At 42.1% G+C, this 17,278-nt stretch overlaps 1 protein-coding gene across 5 annotated transcripts in view; it reads right to left on the bottom strand.

Annotated features, from left to right (window-relative positions):
- Positions 1–17,278, bottom strand: part of stau2 (staufen double-stranded RNA binding protein 2) — a 369,378-nt gene that overhangs the window by 241,466 nt on the left and 110,634 nt on the right. For all 5 annotated transcript variants that reach the window (XM_033019292.1, XM_033019293.1, XM_033019294.1 and 2 more), the window contains exon 6: positions 3,208–3,367. In XM_033019292.1, coding sequence (XP_032875183.1) covers positions 3,208–3,367 — 160 coding nt within the window. The remainder of the gene's footprint in view (positions 1–3,207; positions 3,368–17,278) is intronic.

Here is a 17,278-nt window from a genome sequence, read left to right as displayed (position 1 = left end):
TTTAAAACCCATTTAGATTTCTCTAATCATTTAAATGGAGCCAGAAATTAAGCTGTACCACTTTTGAGAAGTGCTCTAGCAGCACCAACCCGATAACAAACTTTCCTCCAGACAAAGACAGCCAAACATTAGCTCTCGGGTTTGTCTGAAATACTGACACCCAGTTAATAATCGTCACATTGAACAAGGGCAATTTTCAAGCCTTAGAATTGCAGCTATCCTGGAAACTGAGAAGAGCAACTGGTACATTGCTAACTTATTTTCTGTCCCGATAGCAAAACGGAAATCCTTCCATCTACTAAGTTCTCACTGTAAAGTATAATTAAAAGTTAACATTATGAATATTCATTTCTAAAGTTAAGAAATAGTCTGCTTGACAAGTCTAGATTTTTTCATGTTTCCCCCATTAGGTATGGCATTAATCCTCAGTACTAATTTAGAATCGTGAAAAACATCTGCATAATCTTTGCAGATTCCCTATGTAAACATTTATATTTAAAACACTCATGTTCTTAACATTTATCTGACTGAATAAACAGGAACTCTACATGATGAAAACTAAATTTTGTAAATGATTCTCTAAAATTTAACCAAAGCATTTTCATGCAGTCGATTTATATACAGAGGAAATGTTGTAATTCCTCCGACATCAATCACTCAGTTAACCTGCAGAAACACACTTTCTGCAACTGTGGCAAAAATGTTGTTTAATGAAAATTATTTAAAGTGCCACAGAATAAGTGTTGGCCAGATGGAAAGAACCCTCTTCTTCACTCCCCTCATGTCCATGATCATGACCAACTATTCTGGTTTCTTCACCTTTCTCTTCAGGGTACGTATTGAGTCATACAACATTATATTCATAAGTGACAGCAGCAGCATTAGGCCATTCGGTCCATCACGTCTACTCCGCCATTCAATCAGGGCTGATCTCTCTTTCCCTCTCAACCCCATTGTCCTGACTTCTCCTCATAACCCCTCTCAAACTCTGCCTTAAAAATATCCATTGACTTTGCCTCCACAGCCTTCTGTGGCAATTAATTCCTCGGATTCACCACCCTCTGACTAAAGAAATTCGTCCTCATCTGCTTTCTAAGTGTACGTCCTTTTATGCTGATATTCTTTATTAAATAGAAAGTCAATAGTCTTCTGGTGATTACAATTGATTCTATTTCTGTCATCTTTTCAGGCAGTGTATTTTAAACATAACCGCATCCTACCAACAACGCTAAGGTGAAAATGCACATTGATTTGCTTTTGCTCAATGTTGACAGGAGACATTGATCAGGAGACTTCAAGCCTGGCTTGGTGATCACAACGCCTCCATGACCATCCTTAACTGGATAGATGCAGGGAACAAATTTCAAAAGGCCTTTACAGTCTGGGAATCAAGGGTTGAGATCAAGACAGCAACTGAGCAATTGGGTCTGAAGAAGGGTCCCGACACAAAACGTCACCTATCCATGTTCTCCAGAGATGCCCGCTGAGTTACTCCAATAAAATAACATGAAATTGTTTAATAGTCTTTGCTAGTTGCACAAGTCCTTGAATATTTTTAAAGCAGGTATTGATAGGTTCTTGATTAGTAAGGGTGTCAAAGGTTATGGGAATAAGGCAGGAGAATGTCGTTGAGAGTGAAAAATAGATCAGTCATGATCGAATTGTGGAGCAGGCTTGCTGGGCCGAATGGCCTAATTCTGCTCCTATGTTTTATGACCTTACAATATTATACATGAAAGTTTACCATATCTATTTTGTTAAGTTGGTTCACCTGTTAATCCCTTAGTCTTAATTAGGGGGAAAAACACAATAAATGGTGTTAGGCTTTTCTTTGGGACTGGAATGACGTTCAGTTCAGTGACATTTCGTGAATCCCAAGAAACAGGTACAGATCAGCACTTGACTCAGAAACAAGTTTAAGCCACCCATTTTTCTTGGCAGACATTTGTACTCTGTCTAGGATATGAGCCAAAGTCAAAAATATGTCCACCTTTTAGATACCTAATTATTAAAAGTATTTTTATATCATTACGACATAGAACTTAGCATGGGAACATGCCCTTCGGCCACAATGTCTGTACGGAGCATGATGCCAAGTTAAATTAATCTCCTCTGCCTTCACGTGATCCATTTTCCTCCATTCCTTGCATAACCATACGTTTATCTAAAAGTCTCTTAATCACCATCTTCGTATCCACCTCTAACTGGACCCCTGACTATGGGGTCCCCTAGCACTATGGCTCTGCCTGGATTGACCAATATTCTGCTGTTCACCAAAGCCACCCATGGTGCCACTGTCATGGCTGCTGCTATGATTTGCCCTTGAGAGGCCATCACCACTAACAGTATCCAAAGTTAGCAACAAAAAGCTGGATTAATTCAGCTGGTCAGACAGCATCTCTGGAGAATAGGTGACGTTTCGGGTTGCGACCCTTCTTCAGACCCAAAACGTCACCTATTACTTTTCTCCAGAGATGCTGCCTGACCCGTTCAGTTACTCCTGCTTTTTGTGTCTATCTTCGGCTTAAACCAGCATCAACAGTTCCTTCCTACACACAGTATCCAAAGTGATATACTTGTTTGAGAGGGAGAGAGCCACAGGAGAATCCTGCATTATGTGCCTGTTTTTCCTGCCTATTTCACCCATCTAATGGCTGGTGTAATCACCTCCCTTAAACTACTGCCTATAATCTCCTGCTCCAACAGGTCAGAGAGGAGCTGCTGCTGAACACACTTCCTGAGGCAGCTTCCACTGTTGGCATAAAATGGAAAAGGACATGTCTAATGTAGAATCCAACTCTATAAAATCGGAAGGTCTCAAGGTTTCTGTTAAATTAATTGATTTTGAATAAGGCGCAATAGCACAACAATGGAGGTTCAGGGAGGTTATTACCCTGGGTGACGGAAGGAAAAAAAATTGGCTAGGTTTTCCACTTCAGCTCACCAACATTAACAGAATTGGGCACAGCTGTGAAAAGCAAGTCACCACTAATTGTCTAACCTACCAGAAGGATTGCTACTTTCGCTTGTCCACACTGAGTAAAGTGATGGCAATAAATATGGTAACAAATATGTTCAGTATAAATAGTTCTATAGTGTGTACATGTTATTGGAGGATACTGTTAAACCTTCTTGGAACTGGTAAACCTTTTAAGACAAACTATCATAGTTAGATCATTCAGATTCAGGTGATTGATCAATATTTACCCGAGATGTCCTTTCTGGGATTGGTTCGTCACGAAGTGTCTGAAGGGCTTTCATAGCAGCATTGTGCCTCGCAGCTTGACGAGTCCGTCCTTCTCCAATAAACTCCGTATTACCCACAAGCAACTGGACATAAAATAATTTGGGAGTTGGATAATGGTACCTGTGTTGAGCAAAAGTCAACAAACATATTTAGGCACAGAAAGACTCACCTTGAGTTTGTTAACAATGATCACTTTGTTGCACCCTGCAGTTCTTGTGAACTTTGAGACAATTAACAATTAAACAATAGTTGTTTGTCGCCAGCTGGTCTTGTATTTGTAACTGTAGATAAAACAGAACATTTATTTGGATGCCAGTGGGGAAGGCATATGGAATCTTGGCAAACGTGTTGGCAAAGTATCCAGTGGAAGCTACCACACCCTCCCCCAAGAGGAAGATGATTTTTTAAAATCTGATGTCGACATGCACATAAACAATTTGAGGCAGTATGTAATGGAATGCCAACTATTTCGGTCAGTGGTACAGGTAATTTAATCCCTCACCCTATTAAAATGTTACATTGTTAATGTTCAAAAATGGTAAAAATGCTTTCCTGCTAAATGCAAGTCATGTGTAACCAAAGAAAAATGCTATCAGAAATATCAAGATATTTAAATACGATAATGAAAAACGCATTCATTATTCGGGTCAGGAAAAGAGCCAAGGATATAAAATTAAGAACTCTCAAATCTTAGTTTCTCTCTTCCTGTGGCGAGAAACTGACTTCACGCTAAATGTGGCATATTCAGCAGTTGCCCAAGTAGCAACTCTTCACATCCAAAGCCGTAATACTATTAATAGTTGATCTCAATGGTGATCACATTTAAGAAAAACAAGAAAGAAAACTGGACCACTCGTTCCCTCAAGTATATTTCAGTATTTAGGCTGACAAGCACCTCAGTTGCCATTTTGAGTATAGAAGTTGGGAGGTCATGTTGCAGTTGTATAAGACGTTGGTGAGGCTGCATTTAGAGTATTGTTCTGGGCACCACCTTATAGGAAAGATGTTGTCAAGCTGGGAGAAGGGTACAGAGAAGTTTTACGAGGATGTTGCTGAGGACACGATGGTCTGAGCTAAAGGGGGAGGTTGAGTAGGCTGGGACTCTATTCCTTTGAGGGGTAAAATTATAAAGGTGTATAAAAATATGAGAGGAATAGATTGAGTAGATGCACAGAGTCTCTTGCCCAGAGTAGGGGAATCGAGGACCAGAGGGCATAGATTTAAGGAGGTAGTTGAGGCAGACACTATCGCAATGTTTAAGAAACAGTTGGACAGGTACATGCATAGGACACGATTGGAGGAATGTGGGACAAACGCAGGCAGGTGGGATTAGTATAGCTGGGACATGTTGGGCGATGTGGGCAAGTTGGGCCGAAGGGTCTGTTTCTACGCTGTACGACTCTATACTGCCAATGTTCAGTCTTCCTACATCTGTAATGTTTATTTTATATAAATTTACCATAGGCTCAAGTGCATCAGGAAATCTCAGTTTTCTGAATACGAACACCACAATCTGCCTACGCTCAAAATGAAGTGGATTTTTTTCAATAAGCTATTGTACACAGGAATGCACTCTAAAGATCAAATACATTTAATGAGTGTTCATCGTTCATTTATATTATTCTACTGAATCTCTGCAATTCGACCATATCATTACCCAGTAAACAGAAAATTGAGTTCCACTCATTTGTAATTCAGCAGACAAGCACTTGGATGGAACACTATACTGTCAACGCTTTGATATATTAGAAATCTTTGCTCTGGTACGTTGCCAGAACAGGGCGACACTTCTAAGGAATGCTACAAAATGTTATCTTAGGCAGCTGAAAGGAGTCCAAACCCATCACGGAAAGTATCAATCTTAGACAATCTTAAAGTTAGAGAGCTTTTAAAAACAAAACATGCTTGCATCTATATTAAAATATATACATCTTGAACCAAGTGCATTTGACCAGGGAGGAAATAGGCCCTTTACGTGTTGGATTGTATGTATATTTTTCTTTTGGCAACTTTACAGAATTTAAGAGGATAATGCCCAAAAGACCTCTTCAGGAGCCAATCAATCATATGTAATATTTATTAAACTAGTTTTGCATCATAAATTATAACATTTCCGTAATATTTCCCTGCTTATTCTTAATGGGGTCATTCAATAGGTGCCTGAAGAACTCTGGTTCTTCCAATGCAATTTTATTTTTAATGCATGCCATGCACAATGAGCAATAACAATTCAAATGTGAAGGGAGACAAGATAAATTTTAAACTTCTGTTTCGTCAATGATAACAAAACAAACTTGTGGGGAACAAAAACAAGCAAGAATTCTACCAATGTTTCTCCTCTCATCCAAGTCTATGGGCATACAGTTCAAAGAAGCCAACTGCATTTCCCTAACATTTTCCTTGACTTAAGAGAAAATTAAACTTGGTCTGTATTCTAGTCTGTATGATTTATTTTAAAGAAACACATTTGCACTAAAACTCTGATAATCTGCTAAGAGAGACAGTGACAGAGGGAGAGAGGGAGCGAGAGAGGGAGCGAGAGAGAGAGTGAGAGAGAGAGAGAGAGAGAGAGAGAGAGAGAAGGAGAGAGAGAGAGAGAGAGAGAGAGAGAGAGAGAGAGAGAGAGAGAGAAAGTGGAGGGAGAGATGGAGTGAGGGAGAGGGAGAGAGGGAAGGGGAGAGAGGGAGACGGGGAGAGAGAAAGAGAGGGAGAGAGGCAGAGAGGGAGAGAGGGAGATTGACTATTTGGAAATCCTGATGGTTTAGCAAGAGGCTCACTGGGTGATGTTTCCTGCCCTCCTTTAAAACACACCAGAACATTGTTTTCTGCACTCATTTTAAATTCACAAGGACCCCATTCCCCATGCTCTTTTTAAATCCACTGGGGTCAAATTTCCACTCCCTTTAAATTTCCAGAATCTGGTTTTTGGTTCTCTTTAAACTCATCAGATTCAGTGAGGAAATAAAATGATGATACTGTTGTATAGCATCTAAAAAGTGAATTAAAATGTCTTGGGTTATTACTAAGAGTGGTATTCAATAGTCTATATATAAAATCAATGTCCTGATAGCGCCAGATTACAGGGATAGCTTGATTATCTAATACTTACTGACAGCAAAACTATGGATCATATAGAAACATAGAAAATAGGTGCAGGAGTAGGCCATTCGGCCCTTCGAACAGCACTATATACAGTGCCTTCCATAATGTTTGGGACAAAGACCCATCATTTATTAATTTGCCTCTGTTCTCCACAATTTGAGATTTATAATAGAAAAAGTCAAATGTGGTTAAAGTGCACATTGTCAAATTTTAATAAAGGCCATTTTTAAACATTTTTGGTTTCACCAAGTAGAAATTACAGCTGTGTTTATACATAGTCCCCCCATTTCAGGGCACAACAATGTTTGGGACACATGACTTCACAGGCATTTGTAATTGCTCAGGTGTGTTTCATTGCCTCCTTCATGCAGGTATAAGAGAGCTCTCAGCACCTCCTCCAGTCTTTCCATCACCTTTGGAAACGTTTATTGCTGTTTATCAACATAAGGACCGAAGTTGTGCCAATGAAAGTCAAAGAAGCCATTATGAGACTGAGAAACAAGAATACAACTGTTAGAGACATCAGCCAAACCTTAGACTTATCAACATCAACTGTTTGGAACATCATTAAGAAGAAAGAGAGCACTGGTGAGCTTACTAATCGCAAAGGGACTGGCAGGCCAATCAAGACCTCCACAGCTGATGACAGAAGAATTCTCCCTATAATAAAGAAAAATCCCCAAACACCTGTCCGACAGATCAGAAACACTCTTCCACTCAGGTGTGGATTTGTTCATGACCACTGTCCGCAGAAGACTTCATGAACAGAAATACAGAGGCTACACTGCAAGATGCAAACCACTGGTTAGCCGCAAAAATATGATGGCCAGGTTACAGTTTGCCAAAAGGAATTTAAAGGAGCAACCACAGTTCTCGAAAAAAGTCTTGTGGACAGATGAAACAAAGATTAACTTATATCAGAGTGATGGCAAGAGCAAAGTATGGAGGAGAGAAGGAAATGCCCAAGATCCAAAGCATACCACCTCATCTGTGAAACACGGTGGTGGGGGTGTTATGGCCTGGGCATGTATGGCTGCTGAAGGAACTGGCTCACTTATCTTCATTGATGATACAACTGCTGATGGTAGTAGCGTGATGAATTCTGAAGTGTATAGACGCATCCTATCTGCTCAAGTTCAAACAAATGCTTCAAAACTCATTGGCCGGCAGTTCATTCTACAGCAAGGCAATGATCCCAAACAGACTGCTAAAGCAACAAAGGAGTTTTTCAAAACTAAAAAAATGGTCAATTCTTGAATGGCCAAGTCAATCACCTGATCTGAACCCAATTAAGCATGCCTTTTATATGCTGAAGAGAAAACTGAAGGGGACTAGCCCCCAAAACAAGCGTAAGCTAAAGATGGCTACAATACAGGCCTGGCAGAGCATCATCAGAGAAGACACCCAGCAACTGGTGATGTCCATAAAAAACATGACTACTTTCATTTACAAGACATTGCTGTGTCCCAAACATTATCCACTGTTTGCTGTATTTATGTCAGCCAGGTTGAATTTTCTTCCATATGGAATTTTGGAAGATGACAACCATGCATTTTGTGTCTGCTGTAATTTCTACATGGTGAAACCAAAATGTATAAAAATGGCCTTTATTAAAATCTGACAACGTGCACTTTAACCACATGTGATTTTTTCTATTACAAATCTCAAATTGTGGCAAATTGAGGCAAATAAATAAATGATGGGTCTTTGTCCCAAACATTATGGAGGGCACTGTACATAACATCCACACTGATGTTCATTTTGACATCAGTTCCTAAAGTTGAACAAAAATCCACAAGTCTCACACTCTGTCCCACACCTGGGCCCTAGCTTCATTGCTCTCTTCCATTTCACTTGTGACAGGGATCCTGCATTCACATTCAACCTACCACGGCCCCATTCAGGTGCTCTCCTTAAATTAACCAGGACCCTGCTTCCTATGCTCCCTTTACACTTCATGGGTTTCCTGGATAGTTTATTATAACAGCCCATAACATTAAAATAAATTAAGAAAAAAGTGTAGTTACAACATTGTTCACCATGTTATAGAAAAGATGTCAAGCTGGAAAGGGTGCGGAGAAGATTTACAAGGATGCTGCCAGGACTAGGTCCGAGCTAAAGAGAGAGGTTGAGCAGGCTAGGACTTTATTCCATGGAGCGCAGGAGGATGAAGGGTGATCTTAGAGGTGTACAAAATCATGAGAGGAATAGATCAGGTAAATGCACAGAGTCTTTTGCACCAGAGTTGGGCATTGAGAACTAGAGGACACAGGTTTACGGTGAGGGAGAAAAGATTTATTAGAAACCTGAGGGGTTACATTTTTCTTACACAAACGTTGGTGGATGTATGGAACAAGCTGCTGGAGCAGGTAGTTGAGGCAGGTACTATCGCAATGTTTAAGAAACATTTAGACAGGTACATGGATAGGACATGTTTAGAGGGATATGGGCCAAATGCAGGCAGGTGGAACTAGTGTAGATGGGACGTTGGTCGGCGTGGGCAGGTTGGGCTGAAGGGTCTGTTTCCACACTGTATTACTCTGACTCTAATAGACTGTAAATTCTGGAATCCTAAGCAAAAAATAAACTCCTGGACAAACCCAGGCAGCATCTGTGAATAAATTAGACAGAAGATGCCTCTGGTTGGGATCGTTCTTCAGTCTAAAGGAGGATCCTGATCAGAAACACCACCTGTCCATTTTCGTCCACAGATTCTGCCTAAACCGCTGTGGTTCTCCAGCAATTTGTTTTTAACTTAAAAGCTTGTTGAGGGATGAAGAGAAAGGCACCTGGCAGCCTGGTACAGAATCTGGCAGTCCAGCATCACCACAGCCACAAAGTGTGCTGGATTATTGGAGTTCAACTAGCGGAAATATACAATATTCAGGGGTGTGTGTGTGTGTGTGTGTGGGGGGGGGGGGGGGGTGAGGATGTGGGTGTGTGGGAGGGTGTGTGTGGGGGAGGGGGGAGGCTGTGGGTGGGGGGGGGGGTTGTGGGGTTGGGGGAACCTTCAAAACATTCATAACTTTGGTACTATTTCACCGATCGGAACAAAACATATTTGACTTGCAGCAGAGGAGAATGGTCAGTAAGGTGCCGAAAAATCGTAGCTCGATGGGGGATCGTTTTTGCGTCAATTTAATTACAATGCAGACAGGAAGTGGTCAAGATGAGAGTTTTAGTAATATACTAGACCAAGTGCAGACCCGTTGGGTCTGTTTCTCCAACGGCGTTTTGCAGGGGGGAGGGGGGGCTGCGGCATTAAACTCATATTAACCAACCCCCAAACACACAGGTGGGGGGATGGGATGAGGGGAGGGAGGGGAGAGGAGGTGGAGGAAATGGGACAGATTTGGGTGGGAAAGGAGAGCTGGGTAGGGGGTGAGAGAGGGGATTGGGGAGAGAGAATGTGGGGAGGGGGAGGATGGGGAGGTGAGGGAGAGGGAGGGTAGGGGGAGGGAGAGGGGTGGGGAGAAGAGAGAGGGGAAAGAGTGGGGAGGGGAGAGTGGAGGGAGTGGGACGAGGTGAAGATTGGGGAGGGGAGGGGAGGAGGGGTAGGGGGGAGTGATGGAAGAGGGACATAGGGGTAGGAGGAAGGGGGGGCGTAGAGATGGAAAAGGGGGGTGGGGAAAGAAGAGAGGATGGGTGGGAGAGGGGTGCGGATGAGGGAAACATAGAACCCATTGAAATTAAGTGCTGGAGTAGGGCATGTCGGACCTTCGAGCCTGCACCACCATTCAATATGATCGTGGCTGATCATCCAACTCAGTATCCTGTACCTGCCTTCTCTCCATACCCCCTGATCCCTTTAGCCACAAAGACCACATCTAACTCCCTCTTAAATACAGCCAATGAACAGGCCTCAACTACCTTCTGTGCCAGTGAATTCCAGAGATTCACCACTCTCTGTGTGAAAAATGTATTTCTCATCTCGGTCCTAAAAGATTTACCCCTTATCCTTAAACTGTGACCCCTTGTTCTGGACTTCCCCAACATCTGGAACAATGTTCCTGCATCTAGCCTGTCCAACCCGTTAAGAATTTTGTAAGTTTCTATAAGATACCCCCTCAATCTTCTAAAATCTAGCGAGTACAAGCCGAGTCTATCCAGTCTTTCTTCATATGAAAGTCCTGACATCCAGGAATCAGTCTGGTGAACCTTCTCTGTACTCCCTCTATGGCAACGATGTATTTGAACATTGGGCATTGTGACATCACACAATGGAACGTTCACCAAGTGCTTGTGCTCCTGCAAAGGCATATGTAAATGAATCCATTCCGATTGGACATCTGTGAGCATAGGGCATTGTGACATCACACGATGGAACGTTCACCAGGGGCTGGGGCTGGTGCTGATTCTATGGGTGAGAAGCCAGTTTATTTTTGAAATATTGGGGGGGGGGTGAAGGATTTGATTAAAAACGTGCACTTAAACACGACGACCAATGGCAAACCCGTTGGGTCTGATCCCCCAACGCAGCCGTTCCCTACCCGTAGCCCCCACTGTGGGGGGGCGGCATCACACACACTAATCACCCCCACACACAGAGTTGGAAAAGTGTATAAACACCGTTCCCAACCTGTAGCCCTCAGGGGAGACGTGGTCGTCGAAGTCGGGTCCCGGCCGTCTTAAAATAGCGTATCTTGAAGTCGTCGAAGTCGGGTCCGTCTCGGCAACTCGGGGGGGGGGGGGGAGGGGGTGGCGGGGCGGCATCACACACACGAAGCATCCCCACACACAGAGCCTTAAAAGTGTAATGCCCCAACGCAGCCGTTGCCTACCCGCAGCCCCCACGGGAGACGTGGTCCTCGAAGTAGAGCAGTTCCCGAAAGGCCGTTTTTAAATAGCGTTGCGTGTGGTTGTGCTGTGGGCGCCAGCAACCGTTATGGTCGCTGGCCAGCAGGAGGCGACAAAATGAGTGGGGGGAGGGGGGGGGGGAGGAGAAGGTACATAAACATAACGAAATGTAATGAGGAGTGGATAGCTGGAAGGGAAAGTGAAATGTCTACCGAAATGGCTGCTTGTATGGGTGAGAAGCCAGTTTTTATTTGAAAAACTGGGGGGGGGGGGGGGGGGGGGGAGGAGGCATTACACTTTTGCGTTGGGGCATTACACTTTTAAGTGGTGAAAGTTCTGACATAACAGGAATCAGTCTGGTGAACCTTCTCTGTAATCCCTCTCTATGGCAACGATGTCTTTGAGCTTCGGGCATTGTGACATCACACGATGGAACGTTCACCATTGGCTGGGGCTCCTGCATAGGCATATGTAAATGGATCCATTCCGATTGGACGTATGTGAAGATTGGGCATTGTGACATCACACGATGGAACGTTCAGCAGGGGCTGGGGCTGGTGAAGCTTCTGTGGGTGTGAAGCCAGTTTAGGTTTGAAATATTGGGGGGGGGGGGGGGTTAGGATTTGATTTAAAACGTACACTTAAACACGTCGAAATGTAATGAGGAACGGATACTTAGAAAGAAAAGTGAAATCTCTACCAAAATGGAAAAGATGTCGGTGATTCAGCGTTCCCCCTTATCCTTAAACTTTGACCCCTTGTTCTGGTCTTCCCCAACATCCGGAACAATCTTCCTGCATCTAGCCTGTCCAACCCCTTAAGAATTTTAAACGTTTCTATAAGATACCCCCTCAATCTTCTAAAATCTAGTGAGTACAAGGCGAGTCTATCCAGTCTTTCTTCATATGAAAGTTCTGACATCCCAGGAATCAGTCTGGTGAACCTTCTCTGTACTCCCTCTCTATGGCAATAATGTATTTGAGCATTGGGCATTGTGACATCACACGATGGAACGTTCACCATGGGCTTGGGCTCCTGCATAGGCATATGTAAATGAATCCATTCCGATTGGACATCTGTGAGCATTGGGCATTGTGACATCACACGATGGAACGTTCAGCAGGGGCTGGTGCTGAAGCTGAATCTATGAGTGAGAAGCCAGTTTAGTTTTGAAATATTTGGGGGGGGGGGAAGGATTTGATTAAAAACGTGTACTTAAACACGACGGAATGTAATGAGGAGCGGATACTTAGAAAGAAAAGTGAAATCTCTACCGAAATGGAAAAGATGTCGGCGATTCTGCGTCCGGTTTCGGAGTTGCAGGGAATCAATGGAAGAAATGTGGCCGGAAGCCAGGCCGGAAGCCGTACATGTAAATGGATCCGTTCCGATTGGACGTCTGCGAGCCTCGGGCATCGCGATTGGACGTCTGCGAGCATCGGGCATTGTGACATCGCACGGCGGGAACGAATCGAAAGGCAGGCAGGCAGCCGGACGGAGTTCCGTTTCGGAATCTGGGGCGAGAGTTTTATATAATAATAGATAGATAGATAGATTGCTTATTGATTCTTCAATGAGAGAACTAACTGCCCATTAGCATGTTAAACAATTTTATCTCGAGAACATACATTGTCGTTAAACTCCGCACTGTCACTTACACTCACTATAAGTGGAATGAAGTTTAATTGTGCAAAGAAAAAGTAATGCTTTAGTTTAGCTCATTTGTCTTCAGTGAGAATGAGGAGATGTTTTACTGTCTTACTGTGGTATTATGACTCCTGAGTTATGCTGTCCATCAGGTTGGTGTAGGGCATACGTATGATGCTTACGTTATTTAAGGGTGTGGCTGATGTCATTGCATTTGTGAAAATATATACGGTCAGTCAGAATTTGAAACAGCATACTTTTTCTACATTTTACTTTAATGTCAACTGAAAATAATCTTTTACTTAACATAAAATCATCGTTTCACATTCCAAAGTCTCTTATGTTCTGGTAATATTGACATAAGTAATCAGCTCTAATATAATTGGTTGGTTGTCTTATCATTATGGTTTCATACAATTATTCCAACACATCGTGCCAAAATTTAAAAAATGATTTTGACAATAACTCACTGATATCTCCAAGCCAAAGTACATATTCCAACCACATTCTGGTTATTGTTTTACAGTTAATAGAGTATTTAAATTTTTGAATTAGCCCTAATCCATTTGTTTGTACATGCGAGCAGTGAAAACAAAACTGGAGTTCCTATGTTTGGCTCCTTTAAAAAAGGAGAACTAATATTCCTAAATTGAACACCATTTGGACCATTTGATTCAATCATATCTCATATTTCCTATCCAAATCAATTGTGGATCAAAAAGCTTTTTTAAGTCTGGGTTTTGTTTATTTTCATCCTTGCATTAACTTATTTTAAATACAGTTTTTCAATAATTTCATTTAATGTGTAAATAACTAGCATTTTATTACACATTTGTACCCGAGATAGGTATTTAATTGAAGTTACTTTACTGGCTTATTTTAATTGTCACTTAAAGCTAAATAAAGTATATTTTGCTTATTCTTTTCATCTTAATAATTATGACATGGGAGACCATTTATTCTTCACTCCATGCTGGCACTCCATAGAGCAATACTAGTAGTCCCGTTCCCCTTCTGCTTATTTTCAGAGAGTTCTGTAATTTATCTTTCCCATTGATTCTTTTTGCCACTTCCTTCCTTAGGGGGCGCTGTCCTGTGCGCGGCTGCCCTGCCAGCAGTTGTCTGTCTTTTCACCGTTTTATTTTTATTTTTAGTTAGTTAAAGTGTTTTGTTTGGAGGTCTAGACTTTTTTGTGTGGGGGGTGAGGGGGAAACTGCCTTTCAGGGTCCCTACCTGGTCGGAGAGGCAGCTTTTCTCCAGGCTGCAGCTTCGACCCGTCCTCGCGGCCTACCAGCGGGCCTGGAGCGGCGTTTCCTGTCGCGGACCGCCCAGAACCTCGGCTTCGGCGGCGGCACAGCGCTGGAGCGCTATCGTGGAGCGGGCGATGCCTTGCCTGGGTTGCCGCGCTGGAGCTCCGGTGAGCTGAGACCGCCGGGAACAACATTGCGGAGCTGCGGGACTGTGGAGCGACCAGCTGCGGGCGGCGGCGCCGAACTTTACACCGGGAGCCTGGGATCTCGCGACGAGATCGCCAGTTGTGGAGCTCCAATAACCCAGTACGGAGGCGGCCGTTCCAGGTGTCCCATGCCGCTGTGAGGACTATCCCGACGCCGGAGCACCACCACCCGGCGCGAACGGCCAGGAACATCGGGCCTCCGTAGAGGCAACTGTGGAGGCCTCAATAGGCCCGACTATGGGTGAACTGGGGTTGGGGACTGGACTTTGTGCCTTCCCTCATGGTGGGAGCCATTGTGGGGGGATGTTCTTTGTGTTTAAGACTCTCATTGGTGTTATGTCTGTATTCTTTTTTTGTGTGCTGCAAAATGGCAAAAAGCATTTCACTTCATTACACCTCGGTGTATGTGAATGTGACTAATAAAATACCTTTGAATACTTTGAATACACTAAGGGTAATTTAAAGTAAACAAATAACCTGCCAGCCATCTTTGAGAGGCGACCAGGGGAAAACCCACATTGTTAGGGGGAAGACATGCAGACTCCACACAGACAGCATCCAAGGATAATGAATCTGGGTTCTTGGAGCTGTGAAGCAGCAGCACTACCTGCTGCACTACCAACTATTTATGCTCTCTTTGTATCTATTTCTGGCCTCTAAGCAACTACACGAAGTACAATCTCAGCTTTTATTTTCGTCGAGCTTACTTAAAAACTAAAAATAAAAACATGCAAAAAAGCAACAAATAAACCCAGAATATAGCTGGTTTCTCAATGTTTAAAATCTTTCCACAGTAATTAAAGGTTTCATGTAACGTCTGCGCTATAAAAATAGAACATTTTGGTTTTGATCAGGATGTACAAATAAGTCATAAAAATGAACAAAAAACAAGCAATCTAGAATCATTTGCTTTCTTTCAGTTACTATTTAAGTCTCACTTTCAACTTTTTTTGGGTTACTATTTTAGCATTTCACTGGGATTTGTACTTTGTCGATGAATTGCGTCTGGAAAGAGCACGCTGAGCTAAGATGTGCAGGAAGGAAGTGCAGATGCTGGTTTCAACAAAAAGATACGACACAAAATGTTGGAGTAACTTAGCGGGTCAGGCAGCATCTCTGGGTAAAAGGAATAGGTTCTGGTAGGACGTTAAAAGGAATAGACATTTCAGGTCAAAACCCTACCTCAGACTCGGGTGGTGATTTTGCACATCGAATTTCAAACATGATTGTGCTAAGAATAATGAAGTGGAATGTTTTGTTTCCATTTTCACAATGGAATAAAGAGGGTCCCCTTGGGGACTAAATGAAATACTTGGGTATGCACAACAATTAATCTCTCTGTGACACTTGACAATAAAGTATTATTCATTCATTCATTCCCTCACTCACAATGATTGTAGGTATGTTACAAAACTTACCTTCAGCGGCACTGCAATTCTGCCACTGGCCGTGTGTGCGATTTTGGCGCGTTTGAGGGGGGGGGGGGGCAGGGTTAAAATGGGTTTTTTTCCCAACCTGGTCTTGAATTATATTTGTTGGTGTGCAAGATGTTGCTAAAGAATCGTTCCTACGGCCGTTCTGTGTGTTTTAAAAAATTATTCACCTGACAAGTTAATCGCCAGAATGATTTTAAAATCAGCTTCTAAGCAGTCAATGCCGACAACTGGGACGGACTTTATGGAGGACCAGGTAAAAGAAAGTAGTTTATTTTTATGTATAAAAGTATTTCTTAAGATGTATTTAATTCACATTTTAAGTTGCGAAACGATGATTTTTTCCCGCCGAAGAACCGGCAGTGTATTTGCTGCCGATGTGGGGGACTAAATTCACCGCATCCTGAACGTTCTAAATGGTCCCGTTCCAGAAAATCCCACTCGCAAGCTAATTTAAATGGCCATTAATTTACAGGTATTAAACATTAAATTCCTTCCATTTGGCCTATAAACCCATGACAATGAGATTTAAAAATTATGTTATATTCTGAATTCTTGTGTGAATGTTATTTGGACACTTAGGCTATATAAAAATGTTAATCTATTCTTAAGAAATGGATAGATGTTTAGATCTAGTAATTGAATTTTGTAATTAGCTACAATTAGGTAACTAACTAATTATATGCTTTAATTTCAAGTCATCTAAGTAAGGTTGTTTCATATTTGTTTCAGAATGCTTTAATCTATAATAACTGAAAATTTCTTTCAGTTCTCTTAAATTTTAAGAAAGTTATCGGCTTTTAAATGTTCTCGATCACAGCTTTTGTGTTAAGTCAATGAAAAAGCAATAGGGAACAAGATGCCAATTTCCGAGTATGAAAATGGCCATAACTTTTTTAATACTGAAGATATGAAAGTGAATTAGGTGTCAAATTCTTTTTATGCTTTATCTGATGGGATAAATTAAAGACTTGATTTTTAAAATCTCAAAATTTTGTAACAATGCTACACAATGTGAATACCTCTGACAGCACGTTAAGTGACTGCAAAATTCCTACAATAAAACTAGCTCAACAGATCCATTTCTGAGGCTAAATGTCTTAATTTACTTCCAAATAGGATTGTTGCTGACGGCATGCATACTTGATTAAATGCTGACGCTTAAGGGATAATTTAGGATTTTGGAAATCCAATTAACTCCACGAGAAGCTCTTGAGTACAACAGCATTGTGCAAGTGTAATGGCGACACTTTAGAACTGACCCAATTTGTTGACATACATATCAAACAGATTGCAAGGAATTTTATTCATCCTGAATAGGTATTTTTGATTCGGATGAGATTTCAAAAGTCCCAAGAGTTTAAGGCCCAACCTGCAGGCAACCAATCTGCACTCAGAAGTTCATAAGTGATTGGAGCAGACTTAGGCCATTCGACCCATCAAGTCCACTCCGCTATTCAATCATGGCTGATCTATCTTTCCCTTTTTACCCCATTCTCATATGATTATGATCCCATAATCAAGAATCTATCTATCATTGACTTGGTCTCCGTGGCTTTCTGTGGCAATGGATTTCATAGATTCATCACCCTCTAA

The sequence above is a fragment of the Amblyraja radiata genome, chromosome 4 (genome assembly GCF_010909765.2).
Source record: "Amblyraja radiata isolate CabotCenter1 chromosome 4, sAmbRad1.1.pri, whole genome shotgun sequence".
NCBI classification, from domain to species: Eukaryota; Metazoa; Chordata; class Chondrichthyes; order Rajiformes; family Rajidae; genus Amblyraja; species Amblyraja radiata.
Note: the sequence above shows the minus strand (reverse complement) of the source record. Positions and strands in the feature narration are given on the sequence as shown.